Genomic DNA, 14678 nt, shown 5'->3' with positions numbered 1-14678 from the left:
TGAAACAAAGAGAATACGGATGTTTTTGTGAAGGATTGTTTTAATTAAAATTCTACAGTAGGGAGCAGTGATAGTGTTCTAATATTTTTTTTTTAAATAATGTTTACTGTGAATTGATTGATACTTTACCTGCACAATATTTGAAAGGCCAGGAACAAGTGTGTCTCCTATTAAAGAGGATTTGAATGAACATTGTATGTATATCATATCATAGATGGTCGAGTTGGCTTTTCCTTTAATAGTCTGAATGTTTCTGAAACTGAAACAAATCCAGCACTCTAACCATTCAGCCACGGACGAATAATTAGAGGGAATTTGTAGTTTTTGCTGTTCAGGGAATCCTAAAGGTTATCAACAAGCATTGATAAGAGAGACAGAGCGCAGGGTTGTGTGAGAGAGGAGCACTGAAGAGGAGATGAGCCTCAGCCTGAGTCTGTTTGACATTTCTGTCAGAACTGGTATTTGAACTGCCGGGAAAAGCTCTGACAAATGCCATGACTGTCACAGGATCAATTTTAATTACACCTGACCGGGTCTTTCAGGGGCTCAGGGATGAACTTAATTAGCTCGCGAGGCACTGACCAGTTTGGTTGTTGGTTGGTTCGGGCCTCACCGTTCCTTCTGTGGCTTTACACGGTCCGTGTCTCACTGACGGAGAGAATTATCAAACGAGGGGAGAGCAAATGCATTCGCAGGGTGGCAGAAATACAAAGTGCCCCGTTAATGTTTGGTCGCTGTACAAATGTTGCCGCTTTGCACCTACACAGTCGGCGGTACGATGTGTAGAATGGGCACAGATGGTCTGCTCGTGCACAAAGTGAAACAGATTCCTCTTCTGAGACACATTCTCCTGAAAAACCTTTTTTTTTTTTTTTAAAGCAGTCTGCTCTACGATGCCTACGCCTACCAAAGAAAGACTGTGTCAGATCAGGCAGACTCACTCCTTTCACATTTCAGCCATTTCATATAATGAAATAAGTTTTGAATTTGTGCGGAAAAACTGAAGTACAGAGTTGTCTGCAGGCAGTAAATGTGTCACTGACACGCCAATTTCTGCAGCAGCACACTGACGACTTCAGATAATTCTGAGAGCAGAGTATCCCACCAGCTATCCCCCGCATAAATGACGGGGCCAGAAAGTTGATGAAGTGGTCGGTTCATTTTAATGAACACAAAGTCATCTGAGTGGAAGGTGATTTTAATTAAAATCGCCTTGTGTTTAATCATTTAACACATTCAAAGGAGGGAAGGGGGGGGAGAAAAAAAAGTACATTTGAGAGGAGATAACCGAGGTAAGCATTTGTTCAGTGAGTAAGTCATTCGGTTTCCCTGCACGAGATTGTCTGTACGACGATGTTGCTGCTTTTGTGACATGACGGCATTTCCCCATCTCCTTTGTTTTATCCACAAAATCTCTGGGCTCCATGAAAGAACAACCACAGAGTGTTATTGTTCACTCATGACACACAGTTCACACTAACCAACATTCATTTAAAAACAACTGAACTGCAAAGACGCGTTGAAATAGTCATCGTCAAATGAGTCTGCGCGGTACTGCAAACGAGTAAAGTGAGATGGCAGCAGACTCTAGGTTAAGGAATTGACCCCGATTCTCTGAAACAACAACAACAACGACATCAACACAAACATGATTCGGTGCCATGTTATACCAAAAACCAATAATTTATTATCACTTCTTTTTTGCAAAGTTCACCATTAGCACACATTTTTACTTGGCTACAAATGTGCCAACTACGCATTACTTGAATCAGACATTTACTCAAAACAAATACTGGGATTTGTTTAAAATTGAAATTTACAATATTTCAGCAAAACAATATTGGGCGTTTGGGAACGGTGTACTGTACAAGTAACTGAACTGTAGCGTGAAGGTAGTCTTGTGTTCTGAGTCCTGCTCAGTGGCAGTCATCCAAACACCAGCGCGTGACTGCCAACATAACTCTGTAAACTATAAAATAGTTATGAATGTTTCCTGTTAAATTAGGAAAAGTATGAATAAGGCTGCGTGATACCGCTCGGTTGCTTTAGTTTACCGTTTGTGTATGAAATCATGTCGCCACACACCGCTGTGTCAAGGCGACGCATGTGGAGAGTAAATGTTTGAAAAATACTAGTATGTAAAAGGCATGAGCAGCTCCATGATCTGCTTGAATATGTAGAAAATGTTCAAAAATATGAGTGAATATAAAATATATTATCCAAAGCTGTAACGCAGACACACAGGACACGACAATCGTCCCCGCAAAATGAGTTTACCACTTTTAAGATGTGCTTTTAGAAAACGTCTGATAATACGTTTAGAGAATTTTATCATAGTTTGCTGCTGGCCGAAAATCAGCGATCTCATGCCGTGTTTCCACTACATGGTCCCAGCTCGCCTCAGCTCGGCTCGGCTCGGCTCGGCGCGATGTGGTTGGTTTTCCATTACAATAGTACCTCCTCAACGTGGGCGGAGTCATCACTGCGCGGCCACGACTTCATTTTATACACGACACACACACACAAACTAGTGACGAGTGACTTGTAAAGCAGTTATTTTGTGTCTTTTTAACTGATCTACAGTTCGGCTCGTGCCTCCTCGTGTGATGACACTCTCTGACCAATCAGTGGCCGGCAGTCCGACAACGTCACGCCGAGTACCGGCTCAGCTCGCTTGGAACCTCGCCAGAGCAGGTACTAGAAAAAGTATCAGGTACTATCGCTGATGGAAACGCAAAATAACCGCGCCGTGCCGAGGCGAGGCGTGCTGGGGTCTAGTGGAAAAGGGGCTCAACACCGTGACACGCCAGTTTATGTTACTTGATAAAATAAATTATGGTTTTGAAACACACAAAAGCATTCAGTGTTACCTCGATCTGTATTCATGTTACTTGGCCCAATGTGTGTTATGATTTAAAGTAGCCGACAATTTTAACCTTCGAACACCACGACGTTTTCAGCTTCAAAGACGCTCACACAACTATAATTGATACGGTTACAACGTAAATATGAAAATAGAATTGAAAAGATACATGTCTAGTGTGGAGTAATAAAATAATTATATTGTCGTAACTTTATAGAAAAAAGGTTTTTTTGTTGAGTGATGTGAAAAAGAAGACTGGGGAAAAAAGGTGAAGAAAATGTCATAAACACCACCGATAAATTCTTTACAAAATGCTTTTTTTTGGATTACAAAGTGTGAAAAATATTCCTATTGTCCTCTTAAAAATGCCACATTGAACGAGGCAAGTATATTATACCGCATGGGGTAGAATGTGTGGTTTTTATTTTTATTTTTATACAGTAGTGACTGATAGGAAGGCATTGTGCACCTTGGCTCCCTCTGGGGCTTTAGTCCCGTGAGTCATCAGCTCCTGGATCGTCATCCAGTTGTCAAGGATTTTCTTGTTGCGTTTCTTCATCATCTTCTTGTGGCTGAGCTCGATGATGCTGACTTCCTTGCGACCCTCGCTGCTGCTCTGCGGATTCTCCTTCAAACTCTCCAGACGACTGCGCTGCATGAACTCCCGTCTTTTCCTCTGTTCTTTTGCTCTGACCAGGTGCTGCTTTCGTTCCTCTTTACTCCAGTACCGTCCCATCTTCATTTCACTCATTGCGTCGTCGTCCGTGGTCATCCCCCCGCTCCGCTCTTCTTTAATCTTCAGGGCTCGCTCCTTCAGGATCTTGTCTCTCACAGGTCTCTTGGTGATGTAGCGGGTGCCGTCGCTGCGGATCTTGACCTTCCACTCCATCTTGGGCTCATGAAGGGGCCTCTGAGGCTCTTTGCACACACTGAGCAGGCTGAGCTGGCTCTGAGCGTACTCGACAGCTGAGCGCTGCTGGATCAGCTGCATGTAGCTCTGGTAGTGGCGGGCGTGAGCTGGAATGTTTGTCTGTCTTTGCTGGGAACTGTGGGACGGGGAGAAATAGGGAATCTGGCAAGCATGTGTCCTTTTTAATGTCCCTCTGCTCGCGTCCTCGGCCTGAGTTGTGTGGTCGGACTCAGATGGATTGCTGTGGTCAGGGCTGCTGCTCTTGCCTGGGACCGGAGCATGGCATGCTGGGATAGGGCTCAGGCTAAGAGAATGGGCAGTGGCTAGGCTGCTACAGAGGTTCTTCTGGTTGGTGAGACTCACCATCCTCTGGAGTGAGTGCTCCGGAGAGCGGTCCATTGCCAGAGGCGTACTGCGTGAGCTCTCTGCTGTGTTATAGGCACTGGAGCTGTCCTTGTCTGATTTCTCCAGCCTCTCATTAACATCTGTCAACTTTCCCCGTGTGGGGTTGCCATGGAGGAGGCTTTGGTTTTTGGTGGAGGGAGGAGAGCGGCCTGATTCCTGACCTTTCCGAAGCTTGTGGGCCTGCATGATGTTCTGACATTCGAGCTCGATGCTGCGCAGCTCCTCGTTGAGCATGCGCAGCTCGTGTTGTACGCCGCCCTGCTCCACCTTGCTGCACTCAATGGTGCTGCGGCGGCTGTAGAACAGATCGTACTCGCCACTGTTACGAATCTGACACTTCAGCTCCAAGAGCTGCTGAAATCGATCACCTTCCATCTCATCATCGTCCTCGTCCTCTTTGTCCTCCAGCCGCGTGGAGCCAATGGTACAATGTGTGTCCCGACTGTCTCTCAGGCACTGGGACAGGCGTCTCTGGATGTGCGCCAGGACGTTATTTTCTGAGCTTTCCATTCTGTCTTTAATACTCAACACGCTGTTCTTGTGATGAGGGAGTGTGGAGCAGGTGGGCTTCTCATCCTCGGCTGTCTGAAATGGACAAACAAAAGCAACCTGAAACAATCTGAAATACACATATAAGACCGTTATAGTTTCCTTTAAGTTATTTTGTATTATTTTTGGTTGTACTGTTTCAAGCACCTTTTCAACATTCAAGGACACTTTACAAGGCTATACATATACTATGCCATCCGGTAAAGTTTGCTTTTGAATCACAACACAAACAGGACCTAATGTGCCAAACAGACTGGCACAAACGTGTACTATTACAGCTCTACTATTTGCAAACAAAAGCATTTTTACAAAAATTTTATTATATATTTGGACGGACATTATTATTTGTGAGGACAACCTAGCGTATGCTAATTGGACTGCTGCAGTTGCTCGTAAACATGCTATCACACTTCCACAGTTAACATACTTCAGCTACAAACATTGTGACCCAGTCTTATTGTAATGTCATTTTATGATTTATTTCCCTGGTGCAATGAGGAAAAAAAGAAAAAGAAAAAAAAAAGAAGTTACAAATATTTGGTTCAGCAAATCCATTCCGCATTCTCCATATGCTGTTTGCTGTTGTGTGTATATTCACTGATATCCAGCACCACCACTTCAGGGATTTTTCACTTCTGTTGTCTTTGAAGTCCCATTAATATGGATTTATGGATTTTTGTGGCATGTTATCATTCAAACAAAAACAGAATTTTAAATTATGATTACTAATGTTATGAATTTTCGAATGGTTGACTGGCTCCCTACCGTACATATACATAATCATTATTCCGTTTTCATATTTCAAAGGGCAATGCTTGTTTTTGCTCAGTTTTGTAAGAAAAAGTCAATGACGGGGTTTGATTCCATCGCCGCCATTGGGCGAGATTGCGAGTAATCTCATGGAAAAGGTTTACATTGACTGTGAATAACGACCGGATTCTGTCAAAGCAATTAATGGTCGGGCGTGATGGTATGATGTTGAAAATGCTGAGGGTCCTGGGATCTGTCAATTACGAGACGGATACCTTAAATGACACCTAATAAACTTTTCACAAAAAGCCAGATAATAAAGCTTTGGCACTGACTCACTTATCACGTTACAGGTACACAAAGTGTGTGTTTTCTGGCCATCTAACCTGTTCATTCTCCTGTTCTTCCTGCAAGGCAGCTAATTCCATCTCCTCTCTCTGCTGCTCCTCCAACATTTCCATCTTCAGCTGCTCCAGGAACTCACTGTGCTCATCATCCAGCCAGGCCTCCTCCAGCTAGAGGTGAATGGAGAGGGACAGTGTATGACAGTATGTGTGTGAGAGAGAGAGAGAGAGAAACAGGTGAAAGGGGTGAATTTCAAAGTGTATTTGTCAGGGTCTAAAGCTTGTGGCGACACAGTGTCTCAAAACAAATAGTCTGGTGCCTTAATGGTATTTTCTGCTAAAACACCCGGCATGGTTTTGAAATAACAAACTGGAGGCATCAATATGTCAAAACACTGTCCCTCATCTTTAAAACATTCTATTCTATAATCTTAAAATCAAGCCAATGCAATTTAATGGACATAAGACGGGCCACCTTTGACCCATTTCCTCCACACTATCCATCATCCGTTTGCTTGATGCGAGTCAAATGGGATCCGTATCTGAGGACTTCAGATTTACTACTGAGACACATTTAATTACAAAGAGTCTGCTATTGCTCCTGGCTCATCTGCACTGCGGCAGAGTCCCCTCCACTTATTTGCCATCGGCCTTGGGCCTGAACTCACTCCACATTAGCATGCCATTAGCTTTTATGGCTTTGTGTTGGAAGTCAATTACAGTGGCGCTACATAAAAATAAAACATGAGGTGTCTCCACGGTGGCCGCCACTTGGGAGTGGTTGTGGCGGTGGGGAGGGGAGAGGGCTGGCTACCTCAGAGAACTACGTTTCACTCTGAACAAATATCAAGTAAATAAACAAAACACCAATTATAAGTAGTTTTGAGGATTTATCAGTGTGTGTGTGTGGTAAATTCTAACCTGCATCTCAGGTCTGGCAACCAGCAGTACGATGTTCCGACACTCGTCGCTGGAGAGCGCAGCCATTGCTTCTTCTCTGTCTTGAACATCTTGGCCATTAATCTGACGATGACACACAAACACACACAAAGTGAATCGCAAGCGATTTAGGTTTGACCACGGCCATATCTGCATACAGCACAATGATGACGATTTCACCCTCTCCACAACAAAAGACCTTCAGAAAAATGAACGACAATTAAAGTGACGCGAGACAATAAAAGCTCTTTTGTTGAGGAAAGTGTGAACACTCGCTCTCTAATACGAAGCAGGGCCAGAGATTAGGAATGGAACAGTGGTCGTGGACCGACGGAGCTGTTGTATCCGGCAGCGTACATACATCTAGCCGTACAATTAACTGGCCACTGACAGGGGGCGTCCATCTTTTTGTGGGCAGACTAATGGCCCTGTCACTTCTGGATAATAGCGCCAGAGCACTGGTCTGCCTCACGAACACACACCCACCTTCTCCTGGTTTAATTCAGTCACACGGCACATGGTGGACCCCAGAAGACAATTAGATTAAAAGTGCTTATGCATCTGCCCCCTGCATCTAATGAGACAGTAACCTCTCATAACGCTCTACTGTACTGTAAACACATTTTCCTGCATTGAAAACCAGACTTAATATTAATTTGTGATTCATCTGCCATATTTATTGACAAGATAAAATGTGAACGGTAAATAGGTGACAAAGCCAACGGTCTTGATAAAGTCATAACACTTTCTTCACACGTAAATTATATTTTTTATTTTATTTAAAGTTTTTTGAAGTGTTGCTTCCGACTGTAAACACAGCTGTCAATCACAATGCACGTTGTTAATGACATAACATCAAACATATTCCAAATATGAAATGTGCACAGTAGGGAATGTTTAAAGAAACTCCTCAAATCATATTGCCTGAAGAGGTGAAGCTCTCCTGTCTTCTCTATGTTCACTAAATGAACAGCAGCTCATGATCACCGGATGCTGACTTCACCTGTTTCTTCCCATGAAGTATATTTTGTCTGTTCCTTATTACATATATGCTTGATCATGTCAAAATCATTCATAATTTCATCACTGATTATGTGCAAAGGCTTCAAGAGCTGATATTCCCAGGAGGTCAGAAGGTGACCCAAACAACACGACTTTCTAACATGTTGCAGTATTTCTGTGGTCAAAGCAGTAGTTGTGTACCAACAGTTCAGCTTCACATTCAAAGCTGAGACCCAAACTCAACTATGACAAACAATAATCAACTACCAAATGGACTGAGGCAATGCTGTGCTGCGGTGCCCTTCTTCCCCCTCTAACATTCATAGCGGGGGCGAGTTCCCCCTTTAATGTGCTGCCATTAAAAATTAATAGGCTTTCATGCTGGGGGACAGTGGTTGTGTGTGACAAAATAAAAGCCGATTTTATGATTGAAATTAATGACAGTTTGGAGCTGGGGGTGAGGTGGCGGAGAGGTTGTGTCCTACTGTACCTGTAAGATGCGATCGCCCTCTCGGATGCGTCCATCTTTGGCTGCAATGCTGTTTGGACTGATCTGTCAAAACAGGAGGGAGATAATTCACCTTCTTAAACACTTTTTTTATCTTCATTGAGAGCAATGTTTTAACTCATTTTAAAGACACTATTAACAATATGAGCAACACACGATCCATTGATTTTAAAATGCTTTTTCCTGCTTTTGCCGGGTCAGTTTTTGAAGAAAAAGCCCGAACAACCTGAGTTATCGCCGTAATCATTTAACTCCTCAATTGTATGCACCTCAGTAGCTACATCCTGGCAGGTTGATGGAGTGTAAGCCTCTGCATACAGCGACTACAGCCCATAACTCAACCCAAATACATGATGCACCTGCTCCTCCCATAACAAATGTTAGTGAACAAGGGGGCAGGACACTCTTTCATTGGCCAATCAATCAGTATCTCCAATCAGCTGGGGTCTCTGGAGATGGTGAGCTGCTGTGGCTCTTCATCTTCATGATAGTCCACTCCTACATAGAGGACCACTCATTTAAGTGGGGGAGGTCACCGGACAGGAAGAGGGGTAAGATTGGAAAAAAGGGAAAATGAGGGCAATGTTTCTGTGAGTTTCTGTGAGTAACAGTCTACAAACAAACACTGAGGGAAAGGACAATAGAGGAGAAGGTTAATAGTTAAAGACAAGCTGAACATATTGATGTTCCGATCCATTTATAGGATCTATAGCAGTGTCCTGGTTTTATGGCATCAATGGTACAATCACTGATTATTATCATGTTTGTTTATTTCAAGTGATGGATACAATTGCAAATTGAACTGTTACAGACACATGTTAGTCCTGGTCTGACCACATTTAGAAACCCACACTCATTTTACTCATCGAGCAACTGTAATTTCTGTTACAATACTGTCTAGACATGCTTTTATTACTACCCGTCTAGACTATTGTAATGACCTTTCTGTTGGGGTTACTCAAGGCTCCCTTTCTCGCCTTCAGCTTGTCAAGAATGCTGCCACATCTCCTCCAATCTGGTCTCCCTCTATTGGCTCCCAGTGTGTTACAGAATGGATTTTAAAATCCTTTTATTTGTGTCTAAATAGTATTGTTCCGTGCTACCTCTCTTGACATGCAGCAGCCATAAAGTGCCTCTGCGGTCTCTAAGATCAGCTGCTCTTAGTTGTTCTTAAATTGCAGCTGAAGGTCAGAGGTTGCAGCCCCTAAATTAATTAATTAATTAATTAGTACTGTACATCACTTTGGTCAACTGCTATTGTTTTTATAAATAAATTGGATTTGAAATTGACTTAACAATTTTGATGCAGGACTGTGTCCTAAGAAGAATAGCTACACAAAACTGTGTGTGTGTTGTGTCACATGATTTATATATTGCTTAAGAGGCAGACAGGAAACTATAGCAGAGCAAATGAAATTTTATTTTCGTTTAATACTCCCGTACGGGACTTTCTATGAAAGATGTGTCCAATTTTGTTTGATCAATAAGATAAAGGACTGTTACGTGATTGAAAATTGCTCCCTTTTACTGAGGGAATCTGATTCAGCTGCGATGATATTCTGTTACAACAACAGCGTATGACACACATGTAAATGTGAGACTTCAAAGAAATGGAATTTAAAGAATCTGTAGAATATGCATAAATTATATATTTTTTTCTAACTGCATATATGATGCATATTTTTACAGCATCTCCTGGAGCAAGGCAGAGGGGAAAAGATAAAAGAGCAATGATTCGGTCTTAACTCCAATATGAAAATGTGAGTGCTTACTCAGGGAAAAACAAGTTGAAAGATGAAGAGAATAAACACGTTTAACTCGTTATTAAATTCTCTCGTCTTGCACAGAAACCTTTTCACTTACCTCGCTGACATAGATGGCTACATCCTCCTCCTCGTCCGTCCTGTAGCACAGAGTCAAGCCCAACTTCTCTTGGCTGTTGAGTCGATAAAGTTCCACTTCCTATATGTGGGAACACAAAGTCGGGTTAGGTCTGATGGCTGAAAGGTTCATTTCACAGGTTTTGAAGGAGCCATGAGTATCTGCACTTCATTTCATGTCAGTTCAGCCAGGAGTTTACACCATTTCACTGTAAACTGTTATTCAAAATCAAAATCAAGTCAACTGACCACTGAACAACAACGACTTTGAGGTGCAGCTGTTTTGTCAATAAGAAGAAGAAGTAATAAGAAGTGTCCCTCAATTGACCTTCACTTAGAAACATTCTGTAACCTTCAAAAAAGAAAATGATGAAACATAAAACGACAATGGCTACACAAATACATCTGCTTCACTAAAGATCACATAACAATTTTCTTCTTTTGTTTTTTAAAATTGCAAACTCTCCTGAGGTTTTTCCATCATGAGTGTTTGATCATGAAAGATATTCTTGGCGATTGTCAAAGGACCTCAATTGTTTTTCAAGTTGCTGCTTGTTTCAAACTGTTAGACTGTAAATAATATAATAAGGAGCAGAGAGAGAAAAGAACGAGAGTGAAGGGCGACTTCGATCTGTGTTAAAGAACTTCGAACTGTGATTTCAGGCTTGAAAATGTGACGAACTCCAAGCAGTTGAGGGCAGCATCGCACCTCTTAGTGTACAGCCTGCCAGTAATTATTATTATTAGAAGAAGAAGAAACTTCCCGTGAGGAGAGCTAAACAAATTATTGAATTACAAATCAGTGGTAGTCAAAGTTACCATGAGCACCTTGGAAAATAACCTGGTGCCTACCTGGAACACTCCTGGAGGCCAAGTGATATTTCTCTCTCCTGTTCCAGTTTTCTAAATTTAACATTAGGAAAGGAAAGCCCCAGCACTTTTCGTATTTTATTTATTATTATTATTATTATTATTATTATTTTCATGAAATTTTGGAGTGGCTTTTGTGTCCCTTCCTTCAGATCATTGCATGCAGTACAACCCAGGTTGCGTGATAACATGGTTTGTCTGGTTAATAAATGAAACAGATCCCTGGGACCTAACAAGGTCTCTTAAACTTAATCTGGCAACTAACAAGAGCCTGAATCATGAGAGCTGAGCCGCCGTTAATGGACACTGGTTGATGCTGTATTATACTCCTGGGCTATTCAGTGTGGTGCAGTGTCAGAGGAAGTGGGATAGATGCTCAGATGTAGGCTCAAGCAGTCGTAGAATCTCTATAGTGGTAGGATCCCTTAAAGCTGCAAATGTTAACCCTTTAAACATAGAGCTATATAACCTGGGATTTTTACAAAGCTCATGCATACAAGAAATGAGATTTTATTAACCACAACCAGAACTTGAGTGAGTGCCACAGTTCCCATCCGTCTAATAACAGAATCATCCAAATACAACTTTAATCCTCTTCTCCCAGTTTCCCACAGTACAAATGCTGCCTCACACCAAACAAACAGCACACGCTTGCACTCCACCTCCAAATGCTGAAACATACCAAGGGTGTTGGAGGGAATCAAGTGTGAAATGGCCTCTCCTCCCAAGGTCTTCATTAGAGCAGAAACACACCGACTCTCAGCAGCAGGGGTGAGCTGGTTGAGTGGAGCAGAGGGTGGAGGGGGCAGAGAGAGAAATGAGGCAGCATGCAAGGGCTCTGGTGGGGCTCAGAGGGGCCTCACACAAAAAAACAGAGAGATTCATCTCTTCTGTGACAAGTGTGGGTTGGCTAGTTACACGTGTCAAATGTGCCTTGGAAAGGGGGAAATGGGAGAGACTGACCAGGGTTGAATGAGATGAGGGGAAGAAGACGGGGGGGAAAGGCCACATCCACTGCCTTAGAGTCGACACCTGGTGCCCCTGGCTTATGCTTTCAAGCCGTTTATGACCGTCTCCACCCACCCACTTCTCCATACACACTCATAAACACACCTCTTCTTCCCCTGTCACTCATTTCCTCCTACAATTCTCTATCTCTACTTTTATATTGACAGATCATCATTGTGTTTTTGGACCGGGAACATGCTGCTGCTGCTGCTGCTGCTGCTGCTGGGCCACCTAAACATACACTAAAAAGAATAATCCCTGCAAAAACCCTAAGCTTGCACAAACAAGTATACTCAGGAGAGTACACATATAAGCCCAGACACAAAAAAGCTGGAGAAAAACCAAAAAAAAAAAAAAAAGGAGAAATCTTCTGAAGCTCATCGTTTTATCTCTCTCGACAGTCTCCGCCTGACAGGGAGCTCAGATCTTTAATTGACTGTCTCAGAACTGGTGACAACTGCAAATCCCCAGCTCATATGCAAAGAATACGATGTTAAAAAAAAGAAAAAGTGAAGTGGCTTTGGTGCCGACTACCTGAACAAAGTGAGCTGCAAAAATCATACATTAGCTATATTTAAAAATGTAACTAATGAGTATTTTCCCGACCGTGTTAGCAGAAGTGTTAGTGACACGTCCGCTGATGCAATAGAGCAGTCATTGAGGTAATGCAATCTATGGAAATGGTGCACATCCCGCATGCAAATGTGAGGTGAGGAATATCTGTGGGAAATACTGAAATCACGTCCTGGAGACGTCCGTCTAAAAATAAACCACACTAATTAAGTGCTGCTCAGACTGAGACGTCGCAGGTAGTGCATCGTTCTTCATTCCTGCCTCTGTAAAGCAGAGAAAATCATTTAACTGTTTAACACATGTGCAGCCATTTGGCCGGGTTTTTTTTTTTGGTTTCTTGTTTTAGTACAGTAATGTGTGGGGACGACCACTCATGCTCAGATGCCTCAGTCAAAAAGAAGCGTGTGTCTGGGTCCATCAAACACACATTTGCCAATCTCTATCTCTGCTCTTGCCTTTTGATTCTTTTTTTTTTTTTCCCCAGATCCATTTTCCAGGCGCGCTCTGTGCCTCTCAGGCAGGAGATTGCTGCGTGGCACAGGGATGAGAGCTGAAAGTAAATTAATGACTGCGATGGCATGATTAGGGGAAAGATTGGTGTCTCCCATCAAAGCACATTGGGTGATCATAATAATAACACCTTTCATTACCAGTAATAGAAAAAGCAGACACAGATGCATGGATGGCTACCACTGACTTATTTTTGAGCTGACAATGCCATCCGAACTCACACAAACTAATCAAAGGTATGGTTAGTTACAGGCTTTTGTGGCCATATACACATCAAGGAAATGTATGGGTGTTTTTTTTTTATGTGTGGAATTCAACCCTTTAAGACATGGTTTGTGTGTTGCAACAGCTGTGTTGCTTTCTTCTATCCTGGTTGGACAGATAAGGGCAGTGACATTCTCCCTGTCAGCCGTCCATCCTGATAACGTGTATATGAATACATGGCGATGGTGGTTTGGGGGACACATCTGTCCACATTCCTAAGCATACGTGAATGTAATCCGTCCCCAAGTCGACTCCTCAGTCTTTAAGCAAACAGACACGACTTATAATGTGTATTTACATATGGATGCCCATGGATGTGAGATCCAATCACAAGCTGTGATAAAAGTGAAGACTACATAACAATATTTGTGATCACGTCTCTTAGGGTGGCTGTTAACACAACTCCCTTGTTAGATATGCACCGCAAAGAACACTGGGATCATCCGCTGTTGGTTTAGTGGAGGTTCCCCACAACAGTTGATAGAAAACGTGAACACGAAAGAAGAAGACTTAACTTATCTTTTTACACTAGCCTTCAACAAGCTCCTTTTTTTATTCCACCCTGTGTTGTGTTTTATTTGCATTTTTGGATCATTTGAAAGTTAAAACAGGGTTTTAACCTCTTGACTCGACCCTTTTCCTATTTTATTCCTTGCGTTGTATTTTACCATTTGATTTGCATATTTTGCTTTATTTCAAAGTTAAAAGATGTTTTTTTACTTTTTGACATTGGACTTTTTCTTTTCTTTCCACCCTGTGTTATGTTTTCTTGTTCCATTTGCTTTTTAAATTTTATTTTCCTTTTATTGTGAAGCAATTTGAGCTACAATCCTTGTATGAAAGGTGCTATACAGTTTAGTTTACTAGTATAATTATTATTATTTTTTACTATGAACCGACAAATAAAACGTTAAGTTGTATATTTCAGAGGCATCTCCCTCTCTTGATTACCCACCAACAGGAACATCAGTGTATTAGAAAGGTGAATTGAATTTAAATGGTTCTTCTGTGACGTTATGTCAAACTGCTTTATCCCACTGTGCCGTTTCATCTAACTAAGGTCATTTAAATAAATCACTTCCCATCACTTTGTGAGCACCTCCGCAGGGAGTAAGGGACTGGATGGGCTCTGAAAAGATTTTCAGCTTTTACCAACACCCCCCCACAATGTTTTCAGTGACGTACAGTAAGTATCTAACCCCACCAAGCATGAAATAAAACAATAGCCACAACGCATACATGCTATAATAGGATTTATTAATCGCAATGAGGCATAAAGAGAGGATTTCATATATTATATCTA

At 42.2% G+C, this 14678-nt stretch overlaps 1 protein-coding gene across 2 annotated transcripts in view; it reads right to left on the bottom strand.

The window, feature by feature from the left end:
- Positions 1–1652: 1652 nt before the first annotated feature.
- The window catches only part of LOC122775388 (PDZ domain-containing RING finger protein 4-like), a 111454-nt gene continuing 98428 nt past the window's right edge, over positions 1653–14678 (bottom strand). For both annotated transcript variants that reach the window (XM_044035229.1, XM_044035230.1), the window contains 5 exons: positions 10134–10232; positions 8253–8315; positions 6743–6844; positions 5864–5992; positions 1653–4763 (listed from right to left, as the gene is read on the bottom strand). In XM_044035229.1, the coding sequence (XP_043891164.1) occupies positions 3297–4763; positions 5864–5992; positions 6743–6844; positions 8253–8315; positions 10134–10232 (1860 nt within the window). In that variant the 3' untranslated portion in view covers positions 1653–3296. The remainder of the gene's footprint in view (positions 4764–5863; positions 5993–6742; positions 6845–8252; positions 8316–10133; positions 10233–14678) is intronic.

This window comes from Solea senegalensis, linkage group LG10, assembly GCF_019176455.1.
Source record: "Solea senegalensis isolate Sse05_10M linkage group LG10, IFAPA_SoseM_1, whole genome shotgun sequence".
Taxonomy (NCBI): Eukaryota; Metazoa; Chordata; class Actinopteri; order Pleuronectiformes; family Soleidae; genus Solea; species Solea senegalensis.
The sequence above is the reverse complement of the archived record's forward strand: the minus strand, read 5'-3'. Positions and strand labels throughout refer to the sequence as shown.